We start from the raw sequence: 25,658 nt of genomic DNA, 5'->3' as shown, positions 1-25,658 counted from the left end.
TGTCATCTGGCTTGAGGAAGTGATTGTCCTTGCATCTTTCACAATGTGGTCCGTCAGTGTTGTCCCGACAGTCAATACAGTGACCTCCCCTGCCAGTTCTCTGGTAGAGGTTCTCGTCAAAGTAGCAGCGGTCTGCCTTGTTGTTGCACTCACAACCTATTCACAATGGACCATAAGTAATTCAAAATGATTACAACAGAGAGCTGTAACACTATTAAATTCTTCCTTACTTTGATAGTGTCTTCTGTATTAAATACTTGTAAGGTGTGCTCATCTAATAAGAATTAAGCTAAACTGTTACAATTTCTTCCCTGACCACCTCCAAGAACCAAACAAACTTTGTTATTTCCTTCAACTTCAAACTTTTGTTCAATCTCATACAATCATATGTGTACCAATATATTTCATTTCCTTTACAGTGTAAATCTTGACTATGAGGTCGACACAGACATGCCTAAGAAAGAAGTCTCACATCATGCTCTCATTTTCCATTGAGTAAACCTTGTCCACAATGAGTGTAGTAATGCTGTAATTCAAAACACATGCACAAATTTCCCTCAGTACTCCAGGCCACAGTTGTAAAATAACATCCAGCTGCCAATTTAAAGTTTCATTTGCTCTCTTACCATACAACATGAAAATCCTAATCTGTATGCATGCATGTGGAAAGAAAGAAAAGTCTAATCAAAATAAAAACACTTGAAATCAAAAGGTTTCACTTTTGATTCTTATGCATACACTGAGGCTACATCATAATTTAAAATGGACTAAAGTTAGTAGTTCAAGTATTATAATAGCCACAAATATTTTTACACTCTATCTGATCCCAATGTAGAAGGCCAATATGGAGAAACTTACGTTTGCATTCATTAGCACTGGTCTCTGTGGCCCTGGCCCATGGTTTATCATTGTACATGGGGAGACACTTTTCACAGTCAGGTCCGTCTGTGTTGTGCTGACACCTACAGATTTCTCTCCTCTCAAAAGTTGGGCCTGGACCCTGTCGTGGGTAACACTCCTGAGCATGGCCATTACATTTACACCTGGATATCAAAATGGACAGTCAAAATACATGTATAAATACATCTTTACTAGACAGGTGCTTGCACCTTTATCAACAATATAAGACTGCTATTAACAAGAGGTACTGTGAGCAATGCTCACTAAGAATACCCCCCACTTACCTCAATCACCTAAAGGGTGTTGTTAATAGGTATAAATTACCTCTTTCCTGAATGTAAAAATATGGTATGCCTTTGTAGAAGAAAATGGAAGATATAGTCCGAACACAAATCCATGGTATAAACCTATAATTTTGACCTTGAGATCAAAGGTCAAGGTCATAAAGAGGTCATGAATGTACATGACACATAGTCTCATGGTGATACACCCATGTCTTATGGTATGACTATGTCAAAACCCTATAATCAATTTTGACCTTGAGGTCAAAGTTCAAAGTCATATAGAGGTCATGAAGGTACCCGACACATCGTCTCATGGTGATACACTCATGTGTCAAATATGGTATGCTTATGTCAAAGAACAAAGAAGTCATGGCTCTGACACAAATCCATTGTAAAAACCTTTAATTTTGACCTTAAGGTCAAGGTCATATGGAGGTTATGAAGGTATCCGACACATCGTCTCATGGTGATACACTCATATGTCAAATGTGGTATGCCTATGTCAATCAAAGAACAAAAAAGTTATGACCCGGACACGAATCCATTGTAAAAAACCTTTAATTTTGACCTTGAGGTCAAGGGTCAAGGTCATATGAAGGTCATGAAGGTACTTGACACATCGTCTCATGGTGATCCACCTGTGTGCCAAATATAGTATGCCTATGTCAAAGAACAAAGAAGTTATGGCCCGGACACGAATCCATTGTAAAAAAAAAAAATCTTTAATTTTGACCTTGAGGTCAAGGTCATATGGAGGTCATGAAAGTACTTGACACATCGTCTCATGGTGATCCACCTGTGTGCCAAATACGGTATACCTATGTCAAAGAACAAAGAACTTATGGCCCGGACACGAATCTGCAGACAGACAGAAAGCGATTCCTATATACCCCCCTGAACTTCGTTCGGGGGGGTATAATAATGACCATCTGTGTTATACAGAAGATTTTTGTTTCCATCATTGTTCACCAATAAAAGGCAGCATTGATACTTATTTTGGCAGCAAAAGACTTTTTAAAACAGAAATCATTGGATTATGTTGTGTTAATATTTGACTATGCTATCACCAGCTATTTATAACATAACTTACAATGATGTTGACAAAACCTTTAATCAACCAAATGTCAAAATTAATCTGTAAAACCAATCACTGTTATTGTTTCCTCATAAAACTTTTAAGCAAGGGATTCTCTCCCTTTATAAGATTTTTCTAGCCTTACATTATTTCATCAAATCATAATATGATGATAAAGTGTACCTATCATGAACAAGATTAAAAATCATGGACTTGTACAATTCTTAAAGCTTAAAATACTTTGATAATCCCATAGACAGAATATGGACAGCTAGATTTCATGGATGATGAAAGTGATGGATCTTTATCCTTATTCATAATTATACTGATTTCTTTATTTAATTCATTTTGTATGGAACAGCTGTAAATATTGTATGGTCAAGAAAGCAAAAATATTGAGAGCAACGAAACTAACAAATCATGTTTACCATGCTAATGTGTATGATAGGTATATTTTTAATGTTTATTGTTCCTGTATACAAGAATTAAGGACTACTGCAGATTCCTTATTTTATGCGATCACTTTAAAATATTGCAAAAATGACATCAAATCGCAAGAAAATGAATCCTACTATAGATCAGGTTGTGATGATTCTTTGTATTTACCTGTAACTTTTTTTTTCAGGTAGAATCTCAACTTTTATTCAAATAATCATCCTACTTTCTGTTTTTCATCTTGATCTTCTCTTAATAAGAGCAATGCTCAGACTGCAAAACATGCCGTGCAATATATTTAGTACTGCAGTAGCAATCAAAGTAAGGAGTAACACCCAAATAAACCAGTCTTTCGTCCAAAAAAAAAAAAATGGTACGAGTGTTTTTTCAATACTTTTTCTGATATCTGACAGCATTTATAAAATGCTAGGTCTAAGATGGATTTGTCAGAAGACAATGTAGTTTGCTGGGAAGCATGACTCTACTTACCCTATTCTCTTTAGTTCAAAAGATATAGTCGAGGTTAAAGTTCATGAAAAGTAGGTCAAAGTTCAAGGTCAAAAGTCTTGGTACCAAAAATGAAAGACCTGGTCATGAGGCATCTATATATGAAATTTAAAAAAAAATAACCCCCTCAGTTAAAAAGATATACATAGCCAAGGTTAAAGTTTTTGAAAAGAAGATTAAAATTAAAGGTCAAGCTTAAGGACACAAGTATGGGTACCAAATGAAAGGCCTGGTCATGAAGAATTTATATATGAAATATCAAAGCCCTATCCCCCTTACTTCAAAACATATAAAAAAAAAGGTTAAAGTTTCCCCTTAAAATGTGATGCCGACACTGGGGTCGTGAAAATAGATCTCTGGATATTTGTCCCAGCAAACTAATAAAAGTATTGGTTATTTAATTTCTATGCTAAGCATGAAGTAATATATCTATTGTAACTGTATTCACACGAAAGCATTACTCGTATTTCATAAAATTTTATCTGATCAAACCCCAGACAGGTGTTGTTGTATTCATAATATTCATTTTTTGTAGCTGACATGGGCATATTCGTGCAACCTTTCAATCACAAACATAAAAGGGTCATTGACCTTAAAATTTTACCAAACTGCTTACATTTGATTGATTCAATGATTCATACATTAATTATGACTCATTTCCATTGTTATTTTTCATTCATTGACCAAAAAAAATTCAAGATTATCAAAACTGTTTGATTTGGAAAATGAACTTAGTTGAACTTCCCAAGTCAATAGGAACAGTGCTCATGGATATATTACTGCAAGGGACTTTTGAATGAGCAGCATCACACCTTCACCTTTCTTTGATACATAACAAACATGATAGGAAACTCCACTAAGAAATAAATTTCATTTTTGAAAATACATGATGAGCGTATGAATTGCAGTGCTTCACACCAGCATACTTCATGAAACACGTCACACATCATGAAAAGTATGTTGACTTGAAGCATTGCAGTTCATATCCTCATGTATTTCAATTCTTAATTTTGTTGGAATTCACAGTCATTAAGATAGACATACTATATTTATCAAGATAAATATGCACATTGTTTACAATTGCATTGCATTCAAGAAGAAATGGCGCTATCATTGCAATTGGTAAAGATATCTTGGTGTTCTCACCTCCACAAGTGGTTTCCTGGCTACAAAAAGCGTGTTGACAAACACGATTCTGGGAGCCAAATTTTATGTAAATGCAAAGTATATCCTGTATAAAATATTTTTAATCCACTTATTCACAAAGAATCTTTTTTATATTAAAAAAAAAAAACCTGTCAATTCCAATTGATCAAAAATCGTGTTCATGCCCCTTTAATTTTCATGAGCATTATGAAATGGCTATCATAGTTCTAACAAGGCACTACTTGGACGAGTTCATCGCTGATTAGAGGAGGTGAAGGTTAAAATATACAACATAACACACTCAAGTCTCTGCATGTAGTAAATATTTCAATATATAAATCAATGACAAATTTAATTAAAACGAATTAATATAAAAAAAATAGTTATAATAAACAGCAAGGGAAATTACATTTTGTACTTTGATTATTTTAAATTTGTTTTATGAGAAAGCTTTCAATATGACATACCTTGCCCCAACTGACAAATCTGAGATGGCATAGAAGTAGGATTTCAAGACTCTGGCATCACCAAACACCTCATCACCAAAAGTATTCATGCGTGTCAGGGAGATACGAATGGTGGTGGCTGTTACCCATTCCTACAAAATAATCAAAGAGATATAAATCCTTTAGGTGGACATTTACACAATATACAGTACAGAAAGATATAGTATAAAACTATTTTCACTGATATTACTGTATTTTGCAATTTAAAAAACGATAAATCCCACTAACCAGTCCTATAATATATGTCTATGTACATTGTTCGGCCCTCTGGCTGATATTGGTGTCTCGGGCTGATACAGGGTGTGATATGGAAATGGGTATGTTTTATTATGTTTATTACATACTAAGTAATAACATACAAAATATGTCGACTTGAACAAATAAAACATAATCAACATTGACAAAAACTCATATCACTTATATCTTTGTTATAATATTTATGTTCAGATTTTTTTCTGAAAAATAACGATTTACACTCCCTTGAATCGACTTCAGTGTATCGGGTTCATATTTCTCCCCATTTGATTTCTTTACATTCATAAAACATCTCGCAAGATGCATATCTAAGTCCCCGACCGGGATTTCCTCTGGTTTTCTCAATTCATTACTCTTCCTTAGGTAAGTAGTAAATTTCCTTAAATCCGAATCAGTTTTCCTATTTGTGTTTGTATTTTTTAGTTCCTTATCAAAGTCAAAAGTACATTTATCCCCAGTATCTTCATGTTCATTCTGTGTGTCGGTCCCTGTGTCAGTAGGCGCTGACACAATTTTAAGGACTTATAGGTCTGTGGGTTGCACAGATTCTAAATCCATCGTAATACCATAACAATTTTCACCAACATCAGCGGTATTTAATCCACACATATATTTGAGTTCGATTAATCTGTTTGCCCGCGATTCAAAAGTATTTTCTCTTCCTTCATGTTCATCCATGTTCATGTTTATGTTCGTAAGCAAAATATTGAAGCGGAAAAAACCAGATGAGTTCCGGATGGAGGGGTTCCGCAAGGGGGTCTGATACGGATCTGCAGGGCTGATACGGCTATATTGTAAAGTAACCTGTATTGCATATGCAAAAAACCTGTATTTATTACTAAGTATGTAATAAATATATATATCTTGTACACACCAAAGTGTTCAACAGAATGTACACAGAAGAGCTGTTATTTTGAATATGCTTCGATCCCCCTCTTGTGACCCCACCTTGGATTCAGGGTCATAGTTTGTTCTGAACAAACATGAATCTAGGAAGCTTGCATATTAATTTGAAACTGAATGTGTCCGAGTGACACGAATGCACCCGCTGACATGCAAGTTTCAAATATTTCAAAGTCAAAGGATGTGAAAATAATATTAGGTGCAAATAAAACAAAAATAGAATATAATATTACACCTACTGCTTTTGTTTAAGTTGTAAAGAGAATTGAATTACATTTGTTTCTAAAGTCATGGAAGTGTGAGGTGGACCTTTTAAAATTACCATGACACTCTTTGGATGCAGAAAGGAACATTCTGTGTAAATTATATACACAAGTCAAGTACTATTTAATGATTTCCAATCATGATTCAATTTGGTGCATTGAACCCAACATATTATTTTCAAACACTGTTTAAAAATAGTCACAAAATTTAAATTACATTATTTGCAACACTCTTCATTTGATATACTTTATAACTCATTGATAAAAAAAAAAAATATCTTAATAAATCAATCTGTTCACCATTTGTTCATTATTGTTCAATTTATCAATGTTTACAAGTAAAGTCTAATGAAAATGTTTTTTTATTGACTTGGAATGACAATAATCCTGGAAAAGTAGATCAGTAAATAAGCAAGTGATACTTAATCTGTTTGTTCACTCTAATAAAGGTACCCACTATATCATTTTGCTCATTATCTGCAAGCACATTCAATAGAAAAGAAGTGTGGAAGTAAACAGTGAATGATTTTCAATGTCCAAGGGCAATAACTTTTGCAAAAATGGGTCGATCAACATGAAACACATCCATCAATACATGGACATATAAAAAAAACAATGGAATTACAGAATGAAAGATGGACAGAATTATGGACAGAAAGGAAGATATTCAAAGAATTTTCCTAGATAATTCTATATAAATCTTTGAACTGCAAGGATAGACATTAACTTTTCATCACACTTGCCCTTCGGGCATGTAAACTCAGTTTTACTTGTCAGAATGAAAAACTTGGTTGTCTGAAACATTTTAGACTCTAATAAGCCTATCAACCAGTAATGCTAATTATCTCCCTCTGTCAATTGGTGAATAACTAAGTTTCCCTCTTTCAAGTTTTTACTTCTTCCTCGCAATGTAAAAAGGTTATACATGTGAATTATGCCATACAAGTTGCATTATTGTAGTTGAATGCAATTGATGGAAAAAATGTCATTGAAAGTTATAAGTAAGAAAATTACAAAGCTCAATGTAAAGAAAGAGATCTTTTCACAGCAAAAACAAAACAAAAACAAGATGTGTTTGTGAAACACAAATGCCCCGATAATGGCAAATTCCGAAGATGGCCAAGGTCACAAGGGCAAATATCTTGGTACCAGTAGAAAGATCTTGTCAAAAGAAATGCTCATGTACAATATTAAAGCTCTAATATTTACTATTTAGAAGTTATGACCAATGTAAAAAATAAAATAAAAGTAGGTCAAATGTCAAGGTCAAAAGGTTCAATACCAACGGAAAGGTCTTGTAACAAGGAATACTCATGTGAAATATCAAAGCTCTATCACTTATTGTTCAAAAGTTATTAGCAAGGTTAAAGTTTTCAAAAAGTAGGTCAAAAGTCCAAGGTCAGCATCACAGGGTCAACAATGTTGGTACCCACGAAAAGGTCTTGTCACAAGGAATGCTCATGTGAAATATCAAAGGTCTATCACTTATTGTTCAAAAGTTATTAGCAAGGTTAAAGTTTTCAAAAAGTAGGTCAAACTCCAAGGTCAAGGGGTCAAAAATGTTGGTACCCACAGAGAGGTCTTGTCACAAGGAATACTCATGTGAAATATCAAAGCTCTATCTCTTATTGTTCAAAAGTTATTAGCAAGGTTAAAGTTTTTAAAAAGTAGGTCAAATTCCAAGGTCAAGGGGTCAAAAATGTTGGTACCCACGGAAATGTCTTGTCACAAGGAATACTCATGTGAAATATCAAAGCTCTACCACTTACTGTTCAAAAGTTATTAGCAAGGTTAAAGTTTCAGACAGAATTACAATTAATGCCCCCCCCCCCCCCCCCTGATCTTGGGGGCATAACAAAAAAACATAGACTAGGGACATAACATGAGGCGAAGTTCTGATACATGTATTTAATTCAAATGATCAATGTTTTATGTCAATTAAAAATAGTTTCAAAAGTGTAAAAAATCAGTTTTTATTCAACAACCAGAAAGAAAATTACAATTGGGAATGTAGCACTGCATGATACATAGTACAGATCATACTTATGTCAGTGTTGATTAAACCCGAAAATTAGGCTTGTCACACTGCCTGAATCTCAAGTTTTCTTTTTAACTAAGATTTATTCTTATTTTCAACCCCCCCCCCCTTTATTGTCTTCTTTCTGGGCATTTACTTCACTAAAATACTTGGAGAGACAGTTGTGAGGCCCCCATTTTGTCACAAACATGACTAAAACAAATCGTACATCGGACAGTTTATTGTTATTTGAAATGAATTACTGATAGGATAAGATACGGTACAACCTACTAGAATGGGCCTTTGCTATAATCTGACGATTTGGTAAAGAAAACAATACATGGAGTTGGACTTTACTTTCTAATATTTGATATTCTCAAAGCTTAACACAACTATTATAATAATCACATTTCCTACTGAAAAAATCACTTGCCTAATCGGGCAAGTGTGTATTGAGTTTCACTTGTTCGAACTGGGATTTCACTTGCCTCAGGCAATCGGACAACCGTTAATGTCGATCCCTGAACTCCTTCTTGGCCCCATCCTAACCCCAGGGGCCATGGTGTGAACAATCTTAAAACTACACTACATGAGCATGCTTGCATATTAATTTGACAAACTGTACCCTTGTACTTGAATTTTGCAGTATATTCCTTTGTAAAACTTTAAAACCTCATTAAGATTCCATCCTGGTCTTTGAACAATAAAATTTTTTTTTGGCTGCTTGTTTTGTATTTCAAAATATTAAGCAACTTTACAAACAATATTGATATTTTTACCAATGATGTATCTTGAAAAGATACAAATCATAAAAGGTAGTAAAAAACACAAAATTTCTTTTGTTTTGAAATGACTCCTCGATTATTTCAGCACAACCAATAGAAGCATGTGGTAGCAGTTCAACAGTGACCCACTTTACAGCTGATTCATAAGATAGCTACACTATTACCAGACGACCACTTCAATCAATGCCTGATACATTGTTCATTAACATTCTAAAACTACTGCGTGTCAGTTACATACATATGCGTGTGTGTGTGTGTGCATGCGTGTGTATGACCTTTAACCTTCATTAATAAATGGGATTCAGCATATTTCTGATGTGCAAGATGTAATTTGGAAATGCTATCTTGATAACTGCTTCACTTTTTAGACCAATTCACATAAAGATTTTGTGTGGTTTCATGATTTACAAAAACTACATAACAGCATTCATCCAATGTGAAAATCAGCAAAACGGAAATTTCATTTCTGAACATTTTCACAATAAAGGAAAATTGCAAAATCATTAGAATTACTCTGAAAGGAAATGGATACTCATCAATTCCTTGAACGTTTCCTGGAACCCCTCTCATGCATAAAAAAAATTCCATTCAATATGGTAAGGTGCATCTATACAATTGTAGTAACAAAAATGGTTAACAACAATTTCTTAATTTTTAATGAAACTCCAAAATACTATGGAACATCTAGCTATGAATTGAAGGTATATCTTTCATGAAATTTGGACAAGAGGACTTTTTTTGAAGAAAAAAAAGGCAGAAAAATATACAGTTCCAAAATATATTTAAATCACTAGCACTTTCTGGATTTTAACATCCATCCTCAGGTGAATACAAATTAATAATGAATACAAAGTTGTTTATCTTAGAGACGTCTATTGTGACGTCATGACGTCATGATAGTCTTTGCGAGGAGGGAATAGATACATGACATCATAATACAAAAGTTCGGGAAAGGTGACTTGGACAAAATAAGCATGAACATTTACATGATAAAAGTTGATGAATTAAGAGGTTTTTACAATCAGAATTTTTCATATATGCATTGATTAAAGTTTGTTTAGTTTAGGAGAAAACAGTTTAATGAAATAATTTTCTTTAGCAAGTCTCATGGACGTTGATTCTGTTTTAAGTTTATAAAATGGAAATACGCTGTAGTTGCCTCTAACACAGGTGTCAAAGTGTTCACTGCATGGGGTATTTCTTGTACTGGGATCGTTAATTTGTTGACGCACGCATCCTCGCTGTTAGTTGTAAAATGATTATTTAGATGTCTTAGAGAGAAACTGGGGAATGTATAGGGGATATAAACAAATGTATGTTTTCCATATACAGTGGAGCCTCGGTAATCCGGACGCCATTAATCCGGACGCTTCACCTTCCGGACGATTTTTCTAGGGAACGGAATTTGTATACGTTATTTTGCATCATTAATCCGGAAATTCGCGTTCCGGATCCGGACGGTCACTTTTTACTACAAAACGTCATAATGCATTGAAAATTGTACCGTTAATCCGGACGGTAATTTTGTTTAGGGAAGGTCTGTGTAGGACAATTTTAGCAAGGCGTAAATTATAAAGAAAACAAGCCATACTGTCTAATTGAAGCGATTACCTGTACCCTGTCAACACCTCCCTCCAATTAGGTGGTATGTGATGATAAGTCCGTTAGATAGAACGTGCCGATCGAGACATTGTATTGCCAATTTTCGCACATAAGATCTTTATTGCGTGTAGTGTTGAATTTTGTAAATAAATCTGTAGTATATTAATTTACAGTCTTGATTAATAGCCTAATAGTATTAATAAATTAAACATCATACCGTAATGATAATTTTTTAACTGCTACACATATCAGTTGTACTGATTCGTAAATTGATATCGGCTTATTTAAATCTAAAGAGTGTAGATTATACTTCTAGATTCTGGATTTTATACTGTTGATTGACGTGAAATATACATGTATGTTCATGCACATGTAGTATAAGTTTTTAACGTTTAGAATGTCACGCATGTAGAATGTACCTGTGTACGATTGATTCTTGTTACGATGTTGTAGAGCTTTATTGCTTTCGAATTTTTAAACTCTGGGTAGAAGTGAGAAAATTACCATTTTAAGGAAAATGACAATTAAATTCTGTATGTATACCTGTAATGTTAGTTTCAACCAAGTTTTGTTCCGTTATTATCGCATCATGAAAATAATAGGTGCGCGTGACTAGATCAAAGCAGTAGTAGGTCTTGATATTACGAGCTTAAATGATTTTGTTCTCCCGATATTGTCTTGGATAATTATAAAATAAGAAATATAAACTCTGGCAGATTGAATTTTGGTTAAAGAATGTTGTCAACTGACATGATAATCACGAAATTCTTATATCAACTTTGGACGATGAAGATTGTTTTAACAGACCACCGAACCCGTGAATCGAGACAGATGGAAATTACCGGCCTCTTTAAGAAGTAAAAGTGTGATGAAATGTTTGAAGTGTAAATGATTATGTTAGTTACTAATGATTCATTTACTTATAGTTACATAAAGTGCTTCATTATTTGTTTTAGTGCATACGGTACACAGTTTTGTATATTTATTTGTAGGGATCATATGTATGTACAATGTAAGCACAGGCAAATACACTGAACATGTACATTAAATTTTAGTGCTTTGAAATACATGTAAATGTTAACATTATCATAATTTATTTACTAATGCAAATGGTCAAATCCAATGATAGAATGTGTTTAATTCACTATGCATCAATAAAGTAGGCACATATTGGTTACTTATGAAAAGCTAGAAAATATGCGATTCAATTATCCGGACGCTTCATTTATCCGGACGAATTTGCTGGGAACCAAAGTGTCCGGATTAACGAGGCTCCACTATATATATATATATATATATATATATATATATATATATATGTATATGTATATATATAAAATGATAAAAGTCAAGAAACACAAAACTCGAATAACATTTCACTGTTAGCAACTTAACATGACTTTGTATTTAACTCATCAACTTAATAAAGAACCCAGATGCATGGGTTCTCTAAAATCAGTATGACAGTGTGAATGTGATCTTGGCATTCTCTCCTCTCTAAGACATCTAAATATATATATATTTATATATATATATATATTTTTTATCTATTTATTTATTTATTTTTTACATCTAAATATATATATATTTATATATATATCATTTTTTTAAATTTTATAACTGTCTGAAGAGGCATTAAAACCAAAAGCGCTAACAGTGAAATGTTGTTCGAGTTTTGTGTTTCTTGACTTTTATCATTATATATATATATATATGTGTGTGTGTGTGTGTGTGTGTGTGTGGAAAACATACATTTGTTTACATCCCCAGGCCCCTATACATTCCCCAGATGCATGGGTTCTCTAAAATCAGTATGACAGTGTGACTGTGATCTTGGCATTCTCTTCTCTCTAAGACATCTAAATAATCATGAGGTCAAAAGGAAATCAAATAAACACATACATGATAGCTATTTAAAGTAAATAATACATTTAACAAAGTCACCATTTCACCTCAAAGTTCTTCTTAAACTAATATAACAAACACTTGATATCTCAATACTGGGTTGTTTATATTAGTATTTGGAAGGAAATAATCCTTGTAGCAAAAATACCCTCATCAACTTGGAATTCAAGATTCATAATTGGAATTTAAAATTCATTATGAATGTGACACAAATTTGCTTAATAAAGATCCCTTTGTTTGACCAGTCCAGTACATGGGTGGTCAAGCACTTTGTGTCAACAAATTTGTTCCTAATCCTCTTCAATCAAATCCTTGCCTACAATAGAATTACTTAATTTCTCCAGTTTTTCCACTGCACTTGAAGTATTTGCACTTGAGTGAATGACATTTATTTACACACAGTGTTGAGCATTCTTTCTCAGCTTTCTTACAAAGGGATCACACAAACACACAATCCCTGAATTGCATCACGGTCCTTGACTAAATGAAATTACCACAAACATGACCACAAGGCAAAAACATTCAAACTTTACATCTGAAAATTAATACTAATACTGTGGACTCAATAGATTGTCTTTTAGTGGAAGCCACTGCAAATGATTTCACTCCTTGTGAACAGGAACTTGAAAATATGTGTATTTTTTATCGATGTATCTACAATGTCTGGCAGATCATTTCACCAGCCTTAGACTTACTATGATTTCAATAAGAACATAACAAAACGTGTACCAAATAGCAGGTTTTTTTCCACGAGTGTAAACTTTGGCGATTTTCTAATTAGGTATATAATTTTAGGAGAATATATTCTGGCAGACATTGAGTTCCAAAACATGAAAAATCCATATACAGTATAGTGTTAATTACTTACATATATATCAGAAACAACCAACACTTTAAAAAAAAAATAGTACAGCTGTAGTTTATTTACCTCCCAAGCTGAAGAATGCTACATGTGCCTTTGACATAAGGTCAGGTGCTGTAGAGAGTTTTTTTTTTTTTGCGAAAACACATGATTGCAAACACACTTGGTGGATCGAACTACTTTGCAACAAACATGCATTCATTGTCTATGATGAAAACTGTCAATTTCAAAAGAAATATAAGAGAAAAGATTCAATGAATGTTAATATTGCTGGGAGATTGGCCAAGGAAGGGTTACTACCTATGCTACATGTATAGGTTTGCTGTGAATGCTGACATCAAGAATCACACCTGGACCCCCTGATTACCGTATATACTCAACTATAAGTCGGTCCGCCTATAAGTCGGTTGTATTTTTTAAGGTTATTTTGTAGGAATTTGCCATTGACCCGCTTATAAGTCGGTACAAATTTTTGTCAGAGTCAATCGACAATTTCAAGTCAATGCTGTAGTGTTTTTACCTATGTTTTAAAAAATATTTTGAGAAATTAATAATTATGAGGTGCTCAATATCCAAGCCATACCTGTTTGGGGTTTAAACGCAACCCTTGATCTATTATGGGCAATGATCCCTTGTTTACCTAAGCTCCTAATTACCAGTACCTGACACTGTGTTTACTTAGTGGCACACGCCTCGCGAAAACTGTTATTATGGGATTCCGGTATAATTAATCGTATCAACAATTTTAAGAGTCAAGAATGATGATCTAAATTATCTGTTAACAATATTTATTTTTTATGAAATATATTTCAGCCGATATGCATACCGGTATGAATATTTCAATATTAAATCGGGTTCGTAATTCAATTTTACCGATAAACGATAGATTAGTTGAATATTGAAAGTATTAATTATAGCGGTATGTAAATAATTTTTTATAGATAAAAATATGCAAATACTTGTATTTATACATAATTTTAAAAGACATAAACAATACAATATGTCTAGATAATCATTCATTTTGTGTAGTAGTCCATGATAATCGTCGAAGTTGTTTAAAAACACTACATTATGCCGCCCAGAAAAATACCAAATATGGCAATCTTCTTAGAACGCGCCTATAAGTCGGACATAGAGTTTTGGACCAAACATTGACTCCCAAAAATCCGACTTATAGGCGAGTATATACGGTACAAGTATTAAAAAGGCATTTAAAGAGTGTCCATTTCCTACATTCTGTGTAAATTTCTGGGAAAGTTTAATGGTTTTCACTGATTTTCAGGTATCTCTGCTATGCCCATAACTCCCATAATGAAAAGAACCTTCATATGACTTGGAAATATTTGTATTGAGGGTCCCCATTACTAATATGTTACTTGTATAAAAAATATTTTGACATAAAATTTCCATATTTCATGCTACTATCCTGCGTATCTTTAAGACCCCATACCCTTCTTTCATTTGACCAGTGTCCAATTTACTTGATCTTCCAACTGAGAGAAAATCAACAGAGATCATCCTCATGGCAAATCTATGGTAATTCCAGGTGAAAATGGAAAAACATGTATATCAGGTAAGTATTAGGGCTCCAAAAAATTTCGAGTCGGGTCGGTTCAGGATTTTTTTTTTTCCAGTTCGGGTATTTCGGTTCGGGTCTATATAGCCATTTCAAAAATCTAATATACAGTTTAAATCAAAAACCTTTATTGCATTTTGTTAAAATAATTACTCACAGACGTGGTCTGTGGTTTAGACTCGACATCCATGGTCTAGAAACAGCATTGTCACTTCTACTTGTTTCCATTTCATGCTCAGTGCTCCAAGTCACATCTGCTATCAGGTCGCAAAATGGCGACCTTAGTAGAAATATTTCTGGTCGCCATTTTCAAATTTCTAGTTGCCATGTTCAAAATTTCTAATCGCCATGGTAAAAGATTTTGTAAATAAGACTTGCAAAGGTTTTTTTTTTTTTAAATTTGAATATCTTTCAAGAAAAAAAATCAACACCCATGTAAGCATTTTGTTTGTTTTATTATTAAACTGAATAGAAATGTGCTGTGAAACATGATGGATGCTAACAAGTCAAGTATTTACTCTAGCAAAAGTTGTATTGCGTTGGACCATCCTCTACATATTTTACAGTACGCTTCTGGGGAAGAAAACCCAGCCTTCCACTCAAGGATTTGCTTTAAAGTCCTCAATATGTGGGCCTTCACTGCTTATGTGAATAAGAGATTCTACTTTTGTTGGATCTTTTGCTGAACAATCAGTACCAGCATCAATAAGAACACTGCATCCCAAGTTTGTAATTGTCTGTGAAAATTAGCAGGAAGAGTTGCCCCGCTCGGCTTACTGCTAATAATGCAGTCACGGACAAAGACGTGTCTCTTACTGTTACCGTGAATAGTCACACTTCCACATTTAAAAGATGTACACCAGGTCGTGGTGAAATCAGACAATGGGTGTCCAGAAATTGTGGACGTTGCTGGCTGCTTGGCCTCACAAAAAATTCTACAAAACATTTTGCAATCTCTGTATATCAACCACGAAAATTCCTTCAGCCATTAGGACTGGAGTTGTTCTTTTACTTTTGCATTTTTCATTAGACACAGCTTTGTCATCTTTAAATGCAGAACTTTCTCCGTGTGATTCTTTAATTTCTTTGTTACATGTACTAGGCCGAGGCTTCTACTTTTTACTACTGATAAATCCAAAGTTCTTTAACCCTCGTTTTACCGCCATCTTGATTGTTTTCAAACCCTGTTTTGACAGAGATTGAAAAATATTTATTCAGACTTCCGATCCCGATTACAAAAATTCTACTGGATGACCAATTTTTCTCCACTCGCAAAACTGCGACTTGAATATAACCTCTAGTCGCAAAATTGATTTTCTGGTCCCAAATGCGACCGTTTTAGTCGCAACTTGGAGCACTGATGCTTTCAATGTTTTGTCATTGACAATGTTGATCCTGTGGCGTATTTTAAATGTATCTGACATATCTTACATACTGTCATTGTTTTGTCCATGATGCCATCATTTAACAATTGATCAAAATTCAGCCACATTTGAGGATTTTGATGCCATTTTGTTTAAACGGATTTCTAATAATGATTCTAATGTAAAATCAGACCCAAACCGAAATACGGAAAAATGGAACCGAACCCAACCTGAACAACACGACCCGTGGTTTCAATGTTCGAAATAGGTTTAAAACTGGTATAGACCACAGGTCTATGCCAAACAATAGGACATAGACCTTATCGAATTGGGATAGACCGCAAATTGAAAAAAATGACACAAATTTATTACATTTTCATTTACTTCTAATGTACTGAGAAAGTATATTTTCTTTCCAATTCCATATCAATATCTTCCTTTCCTCATAACGTTTATCAGACGTTGACTGACCATGCTGGGTCCTTGGGATTACTTTATTGCTTTAAATCTAGAAAATAGGCATAGACAATTTGGTCTATCTCAATTACAATTGGCACAGACCAGTGTCATTTGACACAGACTTGGTCCATCGGTCTATGTTTAATTTCGAACACTGTGTTTTTAGGTTATTTCTGGTACCAGTTGCAGCCCTTGTTAGTATATCACATTATATATAAAGATAGGTTACTCCAGGTGAAATTAAGAAACCATTTTCCTGTATCAGTGGCCAATTCATATAAAATTAGTGCTGAATTTCATCAATATTCTCAAAGACAAATGGTTACAAACATATATACCTGCAATAGAGGACTGCTCTCAAAGTCAAAAGCACTAGGCCGTCCCTCCAATGTACTGAATGGTACACTTCCCCCGGTCAGGGGCGAAATGTCACTGTACTCCTCTGTACAGATGGCCTCCCCTTCATTATCCACCGTAATGATACCCCGACGTTCCTTTCCATAGGTCCTTCCACAAGAAGCACTGTAAAACTGATATGGAATCCATTCACCATCTTCTGTTGTTTTCTTGTAGATGGCAAAACTTTCTGGTCTTGGGGAACGGAAACGCAGTCTAACATAGGTTACATCATATGCTTTATCTATAAAAAAAATTTATAGTAATCCATCAAGTAAAAAGAAATTTCTACCTTTCTTCAAACTTTACAATTCCTCTGATATATATACAACAAGAAAATGTTTACGACTATAGTTTCAATAATGGCAAAACTAGCAGTTTTACCAATTCAATATAGGAATGGTCACTTTCATGTCAAACCATTTATAGCTTGTCAAATTATTTCTGGTGTCTGCTCACTGTATAAATTACATAGAGGTATACATGCAGTTTTCACATTTCAGCTTTAAACAAAGAAACCCATGGGTTGCAATACTCACCTGGGTCCCCTAGTTCATAAAGACTCACATTTTCAGAGCACTGTTTCAACCCCTTTTGTAAACCCATTCTGGTCCCTGGGGTAATTATTAAACCTTTACAACTCACTATTGTGGCCCTATCTTGGCCCTTGGGGTCATGGTTTGAACAGACTTGAAGCTACACTACATGACAATGCTTGCATATTAGTTGTATGTGGTTCTTGAGAAAATCGACTTTACTACAGTCAAACTTAAACCCGGGTCCCTCATGTCACTGTGACCACACCCAGATTTCATTGTTAGAACAGACTGGAATCTTCAACAGTAAACTATTAACAAAACATTCAAACAATTTCTGGCTATTATGGTTCAGTGGTCTGTACTCTGTAAGAAGAAATTCTTTTTTAACAGTCTTCACAAAAACATTTAAAACGTTTGGCCAGTAGGACCAGTGAACTGTCTGAATTCACTGGCTCACAGTTAAATTCAACCCCACCCCCCCCCCCACCCCACCACCCCAAAATTTTCATAGTACATACATGTTTATCAAATTCATAATGAAATGTATTGTATAATTGTACAATTAATTTACTGAACCTTTTATCCAATATGATTATGACTCATTTCTACTCCACCCTAAAACATATAGTTATTGTTCTTTACTTTAAAAAAGCAACAAACCACGATGTTACAACAATTACTTTATGAGCTATTTATTGATTTATTTTACTTTGATGGTAAATTTATGCAAATATAACATGTTTAGAATATATACATCCAACATTATATCTAATGTGATTTACAAAAAGTCTACAAGCCCATCGGACTTCATTTTTAATTTTCACTGACCCGATCGACCTTAAAATTCACTGGCCTCCGTCTTCTGACCAAAGAGTTTTCGTGAAGACTGTTTTAAACACCACATCTTTTTCTCACCCTTTGGAAGGTCATAGCTCTTAATTTTTTATTGTGTCAAGTTTGTTTGAAATTAGCCAAATTAAGGACATTGTTTGATCAGAAGCTCACTTGAGTTCACCTTAGCTTAAAAACTTACAGGAATACAAATGATAATATGTTACATCTAATAACCTCACCTTGCTCTCACTACACAATTTTATGTGAAGATAGATATCTACCGCAGCTGTGTGATAGAATAGCAATACATGTAAATTATCAATGAGTAAGGATGACTTTGGATGTATTATTTTCAAACAACATAGCAGAGTTCAGGCCATCTTGTGTTATACAAATATTTTCCACATTCACCACGCCCTCACTAACACATACTATGTAAACACACTGCAGGCTGTCTGAAGCTGCTCAGAAGCAAAAAGTGAGAAAAAAAATTACAAGGAGATCCCTCCTAGAAGTATTCGTATATCAATAACAAATTGCTGGAGCAATACAAATACATATAAACTACTAGATAGAATATTTTTACATCAGCTACACAGATTCTGAAAAACCAAATGAGGATTTTTTCCCCGTCAAACTCCCTGATAGATTTGGAGATGACCCCTGGAGTTTTTTGTCAGTTAATGCTATGATAAGGTCAGACTTTTTCTATAGGATGCTTTTATCTGTAAAGATAAGCAAAATCGCCTGATAGTGCTCCTTCATTCCCACATAATCCTGCTTACTCACCATTCTAAACACTGTGTGTAGGGGTATGGGCTCTCACAAGATTAGGTGTCATGAACAGATGCAAAGAAATCCAAGTCTGACATAAATATGTAGATTTATATATTCAACTGACAAGGGTTATGTAATCTGTCTAAAATATTTACCACAAACTATTTTCTACTACAACCTGTTTTTGTTACGGGACTACATAGATGTTTAGCATATATCAGCAACTGGAAAATTCAATTAACTGAACATTATTAGCTTAGCCAAAATTTTGTGAATTTAAAAAAATAGTATGTTACAGTAAACACCTGTTGTCAAAAGCGTACATAATGCATAATTAAAACCCCACCATTTCTTCTCATAAAACGATTACTTCATGATTGAATCATACTACATGTAATTAAACTACATCAATTAAGCATCCTCCATTCTCAGAAAGTGATTAGGCCACATTTAAAAATATGTTTGTTTCCCCTCTCCCGACCCTAAATTTCAGAGGAAGGTCGGTAGGTAGGTAAAAAGTTTTTTTTTTTTAGCTAGCAGAATTTTATTTATTATGAAATTCCCTTAACCATTAACAATGCCCGATACCAAACGTCGTGAATCACATCATCCATGTTTCCTCATCAAACTCGTATAGTCAGTTCTCGCGTAAATTCTGCTTGATTGCCACGTTTTGCAATTAGGGAAGGTGTCGATATTTCGGACAGTACTTCATGTATTTTGGAAATGCTCATTATCTAACCACTAAACTTAGGCATTGGACTACATGTATACATATTGGTTGATTCGACGAACATTGGGTTTCATCAGAATTTTCTCTGCTATTTATGCCACATACTAACACTTAAATAAAGTTAGGGAGAATGTTGCAACTATGGACAATGGTGTTAGTTTTGGACACATGGTGTTATAAAATTGGTAAACTCGGTTGCTGTCTTTTATTTATGGTTCACTGACATTTTATGCTTTTGTTTTTTGCACATTATCTTAATTTGTATATGATAGTGATTTTGATTATATTTTTAAATGATATCGGTAGATCTAGTTTACCAGAAAACGTTTCAACGGGACTTGATTTTGCCGATCAAACAAAATGGATGCTGACATCAACCAATCAGAGCTGAGTTACACATGTGCATATAATTAGGTGTTTTCCAGTTTGTAAATATAGCATTAGTTCAGAAATAAGTTAAATTGAGAATGCTTCTGATTGACTGTCAAAAATATCGCATCCGTCCGAAATATCAGAACTTTCCCCTACTGAAGAACACAACTTTCACACTGGATGCCCCGAATTCTCTTGTTTCCTCGCTCCTCGTATAGACAACATTTCTCCATCTCGATCTTGCAGATCACTAGTCCGAATTGCGAGCCGAATTCAATGTTAAACTCACTTGTAACTAATCAATAAAACAATCATGATTCTTGTACTTATTAATATCGATTAAAAGAAAATATCAATCCAAAATTCGATATTAAACAGAAACCAACAGTTGTAGTCAACCGAATTTTCACTGCCATTTGAGCAAACGAGTCTCGTGACTCAAAACAAAGCTCGACAGTTTGATAAAATGTTTTCAAGAGACTGTTTATGTGATGAAAGAACCCATAAAATCGATATTAGTAAGTACAAGAAGAATCGTTTTATTGATTAGTTATGAGCTTAAAATTGAATTCGGCTTGTAAGTATTTGAAATCAGCCAGAGAATGCCGCCTCCAGCTGGAGGCGGCGAAATTTCTAGATTTCGGACCAGAACACCTCCTGTATTCGTATTATTATTTTTAAAATTTGGATCGAAACCAAAGAAGATATAGAAAATTTTTGTCATTATAAAATACTGATCTGCACCAGAAACGACCTTGAAATTTTCTTAAAATTAAAAAAAAAAACTTCACCAGAATGGCGTAATAAAAACTTATGGGTCGGTGTGAATTTTCAGACTCGGTCGGGCGAGGGGAAACAAACAATATTTTTATTTTGGCCTTAAGTCAAAAGTTTTGGGGAAAAAAAGAGCATGTATTTGTTTTTTCTTGCTTTTTTGCAAAGACGCTACTTGATCTTTAACTTTATTCACTTGTGTGTGTGCAAATTTTTTGCTTGATCTTTAACTTTATTCACTTGTGTATGTGTAAATGTTGTACTGCACCTCATCTATCACACATATATGTGATTTGAGTGTAATATAAAATGAATTTGAAAGTTTGAAACAGAAAGATGTCAATAAAGAACCTTTAACATTTTCTCAAGAGTGTCTTGGCTATCTAAAATAACACACATTCAGTGGAAAGGCAATGAAAATTCTGAATGGTCTATAATTCATTGACAGTGACAATAATGCATGTAACTACAACCTATCTCCCCAAATCAGTCTGTCAGACAAAATTACAATGGTGAATGTGGTCTGGGAAAGTGAAGCTTGAATAATGAATGACAATCTTCATTTGGCTTTAGTGGAAATTTGTTCTTTATACAAAGCTTTTTAATCCGAGCCAATGACATTCTAACAAGTTTAAATGAACTTTCAGGCAAGTTTTTCTTAAACAATAAGAAAATAGTCTGATCATACTGATATTAACTTCTTATGAATGAAAAGCTTATTTATCATGGTATTAACTTTCACATTTAAGAAATCTATGATAGATATTTACCCCATTGTGGTTTGTGGCCTAGACTAGTGAGAAATAAACCATAACAGATGTCAAGAAACACATACTCAGCAATAAGTATTTTAGTTCAGAATATTTACCAAGCCATTTAATTTGATCTTTTATCTACCTTGTGGAATTTGAAATAAAATCTCAAGCAAAAGTAACCCAATTAGATGACAATGTAAGAACACACTTTAAAAAGCTTGTATAACAAAAAGTGACAGTTAGGAACAAAAATACAATTATCCCCGAACAGTGTCTCATTTCTCCCACCTGTCTCAATTTTACAGTCACGCCATATCTGAAAATGAACACTTCAGCAATGTCTTGAATAGAGAACTTTGTTTAACCTACATACCCAGAATTATCAGGACTTGACACTTGCATTTAGAGGGCACAGTGATTTTTTTTCTACCTACTGGTACCCATTCAATTGGGGAAAATGATTTTAACTAAAAGAAAAGAAAAAAGCAAGAAGTAGTGAATTGGGAATTTTTAGTCTCAAAATTGGGAAAAATCAATGGTTTTTGGCATTGGGAATGGTACTGTTTATCGGTACCAGTTATATAAGGAAAAAAATTGCTGGGGCATTACTCCAAAGTAGTCTGAGAGTTGAAAGTCCCCCATCCCCAAATCAAAGGCATTCCCCTGGAAGATTTTTGAAAACTTGATGCCTTCAGACTTTATTTCTGGCATTATTTTCACAATATTTTTCCTTTCAATGATGCAAAAGGCATTATAAAATTGTATGTGTTTTTAAACAATTCATTCTTTTTCTTTTTTCCTTCATATTTTTCACATTAGGTACAGGAACAAATTCCAACAATAGTCTACAGTGGCATGAAGAAAACGTCCTGTACTATCTGCAATTTTAGTTTATTGACTAGGCACACAGAATTTTCAACAGGGCCATCATTAAAAATATTTTTGTTTGATGTACTCCGACCCACATTTTTCAAGGTGGGTCAGTAGGTAGGTTGGGTTTTTTTTTTTTTTTGGAATGTCATGAATTTTTTTTTATATTTTCTTTTAAAATAAGGAGAGTTTTCTATTTTTCAAGGGAACCCAAAAAAAAAAAAAATTTAAATTGCTGAAAAAAATGATCGGGTAGGAGCAAATTTGACGGGTTGGTCGGAGTACATCAAACAAATCCATTTTTATTTTTGGCCCAGTCTTGGACCACATGACTTAGGTTAGTTAATATAAAAAAAAATTCAAGGAAACCACAAATAAGAATTCTTATTTTTTATCTTCATACTTTCAGCAGCAAGCTGCAAAAGAGTTTATCAGTTAATTTTTGATAGATGATTTATTGCTTTCTCCTCTTGGCTACTGTTATTTTCCACAAACCAAAAGATTTTCATTATATTCCAACAGTTTGGTTGGTGATTGTAGATGTTAACATGAACTCACCAAATCTGGGTTAAAGATCATAGCAATGGGCCAATATTTCCTCCAAGTCACAGAAGTGGCTAATCTGCTAATTACATCAACACACACACACCTCCCAAAAAAATGGCAGATGCATAGTGTACCTTAACTCTTAGATTAACAAGGTAATTTTTCAAGAATTTGTAGAAAATGTTGAACTTGAAGCAAAACATTTGACGACTGTTGAGGAGAGTTTCTAGTTTCATGTTCCAAACCCCATGCACCTTATTTTATCATAATATTCCCCGATTTGGGAAACAGGGATGTATGTGAGCAGCCGATGTACTTACTTAAACTAAGAGTCAAGTTGACTACTATTGGGTACTGAATCCCCTCCAACATGGTGTCCGACTGCCACCATGTCCAGTTATGATTGTTATTAAAATCCGTCATAAACTCGGGGGGGTGGCTGTACCCCGGCCTCTTCACATCACAGGTTTGGCACTGCTTTCTGACACCCGTGACTCCTGTCTGTAGACAGTATTCGGTGGGATTAGTCAGACCACAGGTATTAGTGGCCTCAACAGTTTTACTAAAGGCAGCATTCACAAAAACTGGCATACACCGCTGAGCGATACCCTGTGCATTGTAACAAGCTGAACTTGGTAAATTTTCTATTTCATTTTGTCCATATGAGATGTGAGGTAGAGATCCGAGACAAAACACAATCACAGCTAGTTTACACATTTTACAATCCGTCAAACTCGACCAGTGTACAGACCTCATCTTTTTCCCGTCCGCCGCCATCAAATAATTAGAGTGTACAACAGAGCAAAGGAGCATGACGGGAGTTAAACTTTATAGCGGGATATTCAAAACTTGCTGTTTTTGTCAAAAGGGAGAGTACTCGTTTTAAAATTCTCCCAAAATATAGGCTTAGTACCATATTGAAGTAAGTCTTCAATATATATTGAAACGTCATTTGAATGAAGATCATCAAAAAAGCTAGACAAATTTATATTCGACATCTAAAATAAGAAATAAAGTTCTGTGTCAATTGAAAAAGACAAACAATAAGAACATGATTATTGAGTGTCAAAAGTCCATGATTGTGTGTATGATTAATACATGATAGATCCATAGAACACTGGTCCCAGAACCAAATGATACGGGATTTATTAATAATCTGGTCGTATTAAATTCAACTTGTGTTGATGAAGGAACTGATACGAACCAAATTGTAAATAACTTCAGTAAAAATCTAAATGGTATATACAATAGCAAATCAAAACAAGAGGCCCATGGGCCATATCACTCACACTCGTGAGTCACCTTGGCTCTGCTTTTTTTTTTTTTCTTTTCTTTTTTTCAGCGGCTATTGGGATTTTAAAAAGATTTTTTACAATCTTTATTTCTATGAAAATTTTTAACCCCATATCGTGACCTCTAGTCTCATGGGTCGTGATATAACCATGATATGATGTCACACTTGATAAAATATCATGGTATGAAATGTACGGCCTTGTCATAAGGTATCTATATACAAAATATGACAGCTACCATAAATATTTAGCGGATATTGCCTAGGTTAACTTTTCTTTGGAATAAGCCAAAATCCAAGGTCAAGGTTACAAGGTCAAAAATAACGGTATCATAAAAAGGGTCTTGTCAAAAGGACTGCATACTATATATGAAATTTGAAGATGTATCACTCACCATTCAAACGTTTCGGTTAAAGTTTTAAAATTTGAGTCAAACTCCAAGGTCTGGGTCACACGGTCAAACTACATGGTATCAAATGAAATTTTTTGCCACAGGAATCTATAAATACATTTGTACTGAATAAGAAAGTCCTACCTTAAATAATTCAATTCAGATATTTTGCTTAGGTTAGGTTCTTTTAAGAGTATGTCGAACTGAACGGTGAAGGTCACAAGGTCAAAAACTTTGATACCAATGGAAAGGTCTTGTCACAAGGAATACAAATATGAACTATGGGAGCCCCATCAATCACCATTCAAAAGTTATGTGCAAAGTATAAGTTTCTTACAGACAGGACAAAAACAATATCCCACCCCTTGACTTTCAATCTAATTAAAATTAGATGTTTGATCCGCTCGCGTACTCGCATACGTATGCGAGTACGCGAGCGGATCAAACATCTAATTTTAATTAGATTGCTTGACTTTAGTCACGGGGGCAACAAAAAAAAAAAATTCAAAATGAATCAACATGACTTAGAAACATT

The 25,658-nt window shown here is 34.1% G+C and overlaps 1 protein-coding gene across 1 annotated transcript in view; it reads right to left on the bottom strand.

The window, feature by feature from the left end:
• The window catches only part of LOC125679358 (laminin subunit gamma-1-like), a 61,027-nt gene extending 36,790 nt beyond the window's left edge, over positions 1-24,237 (bottom strand). Inside the window, exons 1-5 of the mRNA XM_048918527.2 lie at positions 23,761-24,237; positions 17,183-17,484; positions 4,815-4,945; positions 859-1,043; positions 1-156 (exon numbers count right to left, since the gene is read on the bottom strand). The exon at positions 1-156 is cut by the window's left edge and continues 33 nt beyond it. Coding sequence (XP_048774484.2) covers positions 1-156; positions 859-1,043; positions 4,815-4,945; positions 17,183-17,484; positions 23,761-24,217 — 1,231 coding nt within the window. The 5' untranslated portion in view covers positions 24,218-24,237. The remainder of the gene's footprint in view (positions 157-858; positions 1,044-4,814; positions 4,946-17,182; positions 17,485-23,760) is intronic.
• Positions 24,238-25,658: the final 1,421 nt, after the last annotated feature.

This window comes from Ostrea edulis, chromosome 2, assembly GCF_947568905.1.
Source record: "Ostrea edulis chromosome 2, xbOstEdul1.1, whole genome shotgun sequence".
In the NCBI taxonomy this organism is placed as follows: domain Eukaryota; kingdom Metazoa; phylum Mollusca; class Bivalvia; order Ostreida; family Ostreidae; genus Ostrea; species Ostrea edulis.
This window is presented reverse-complemented; position numbering and strand designations above follow the sequence as displayed.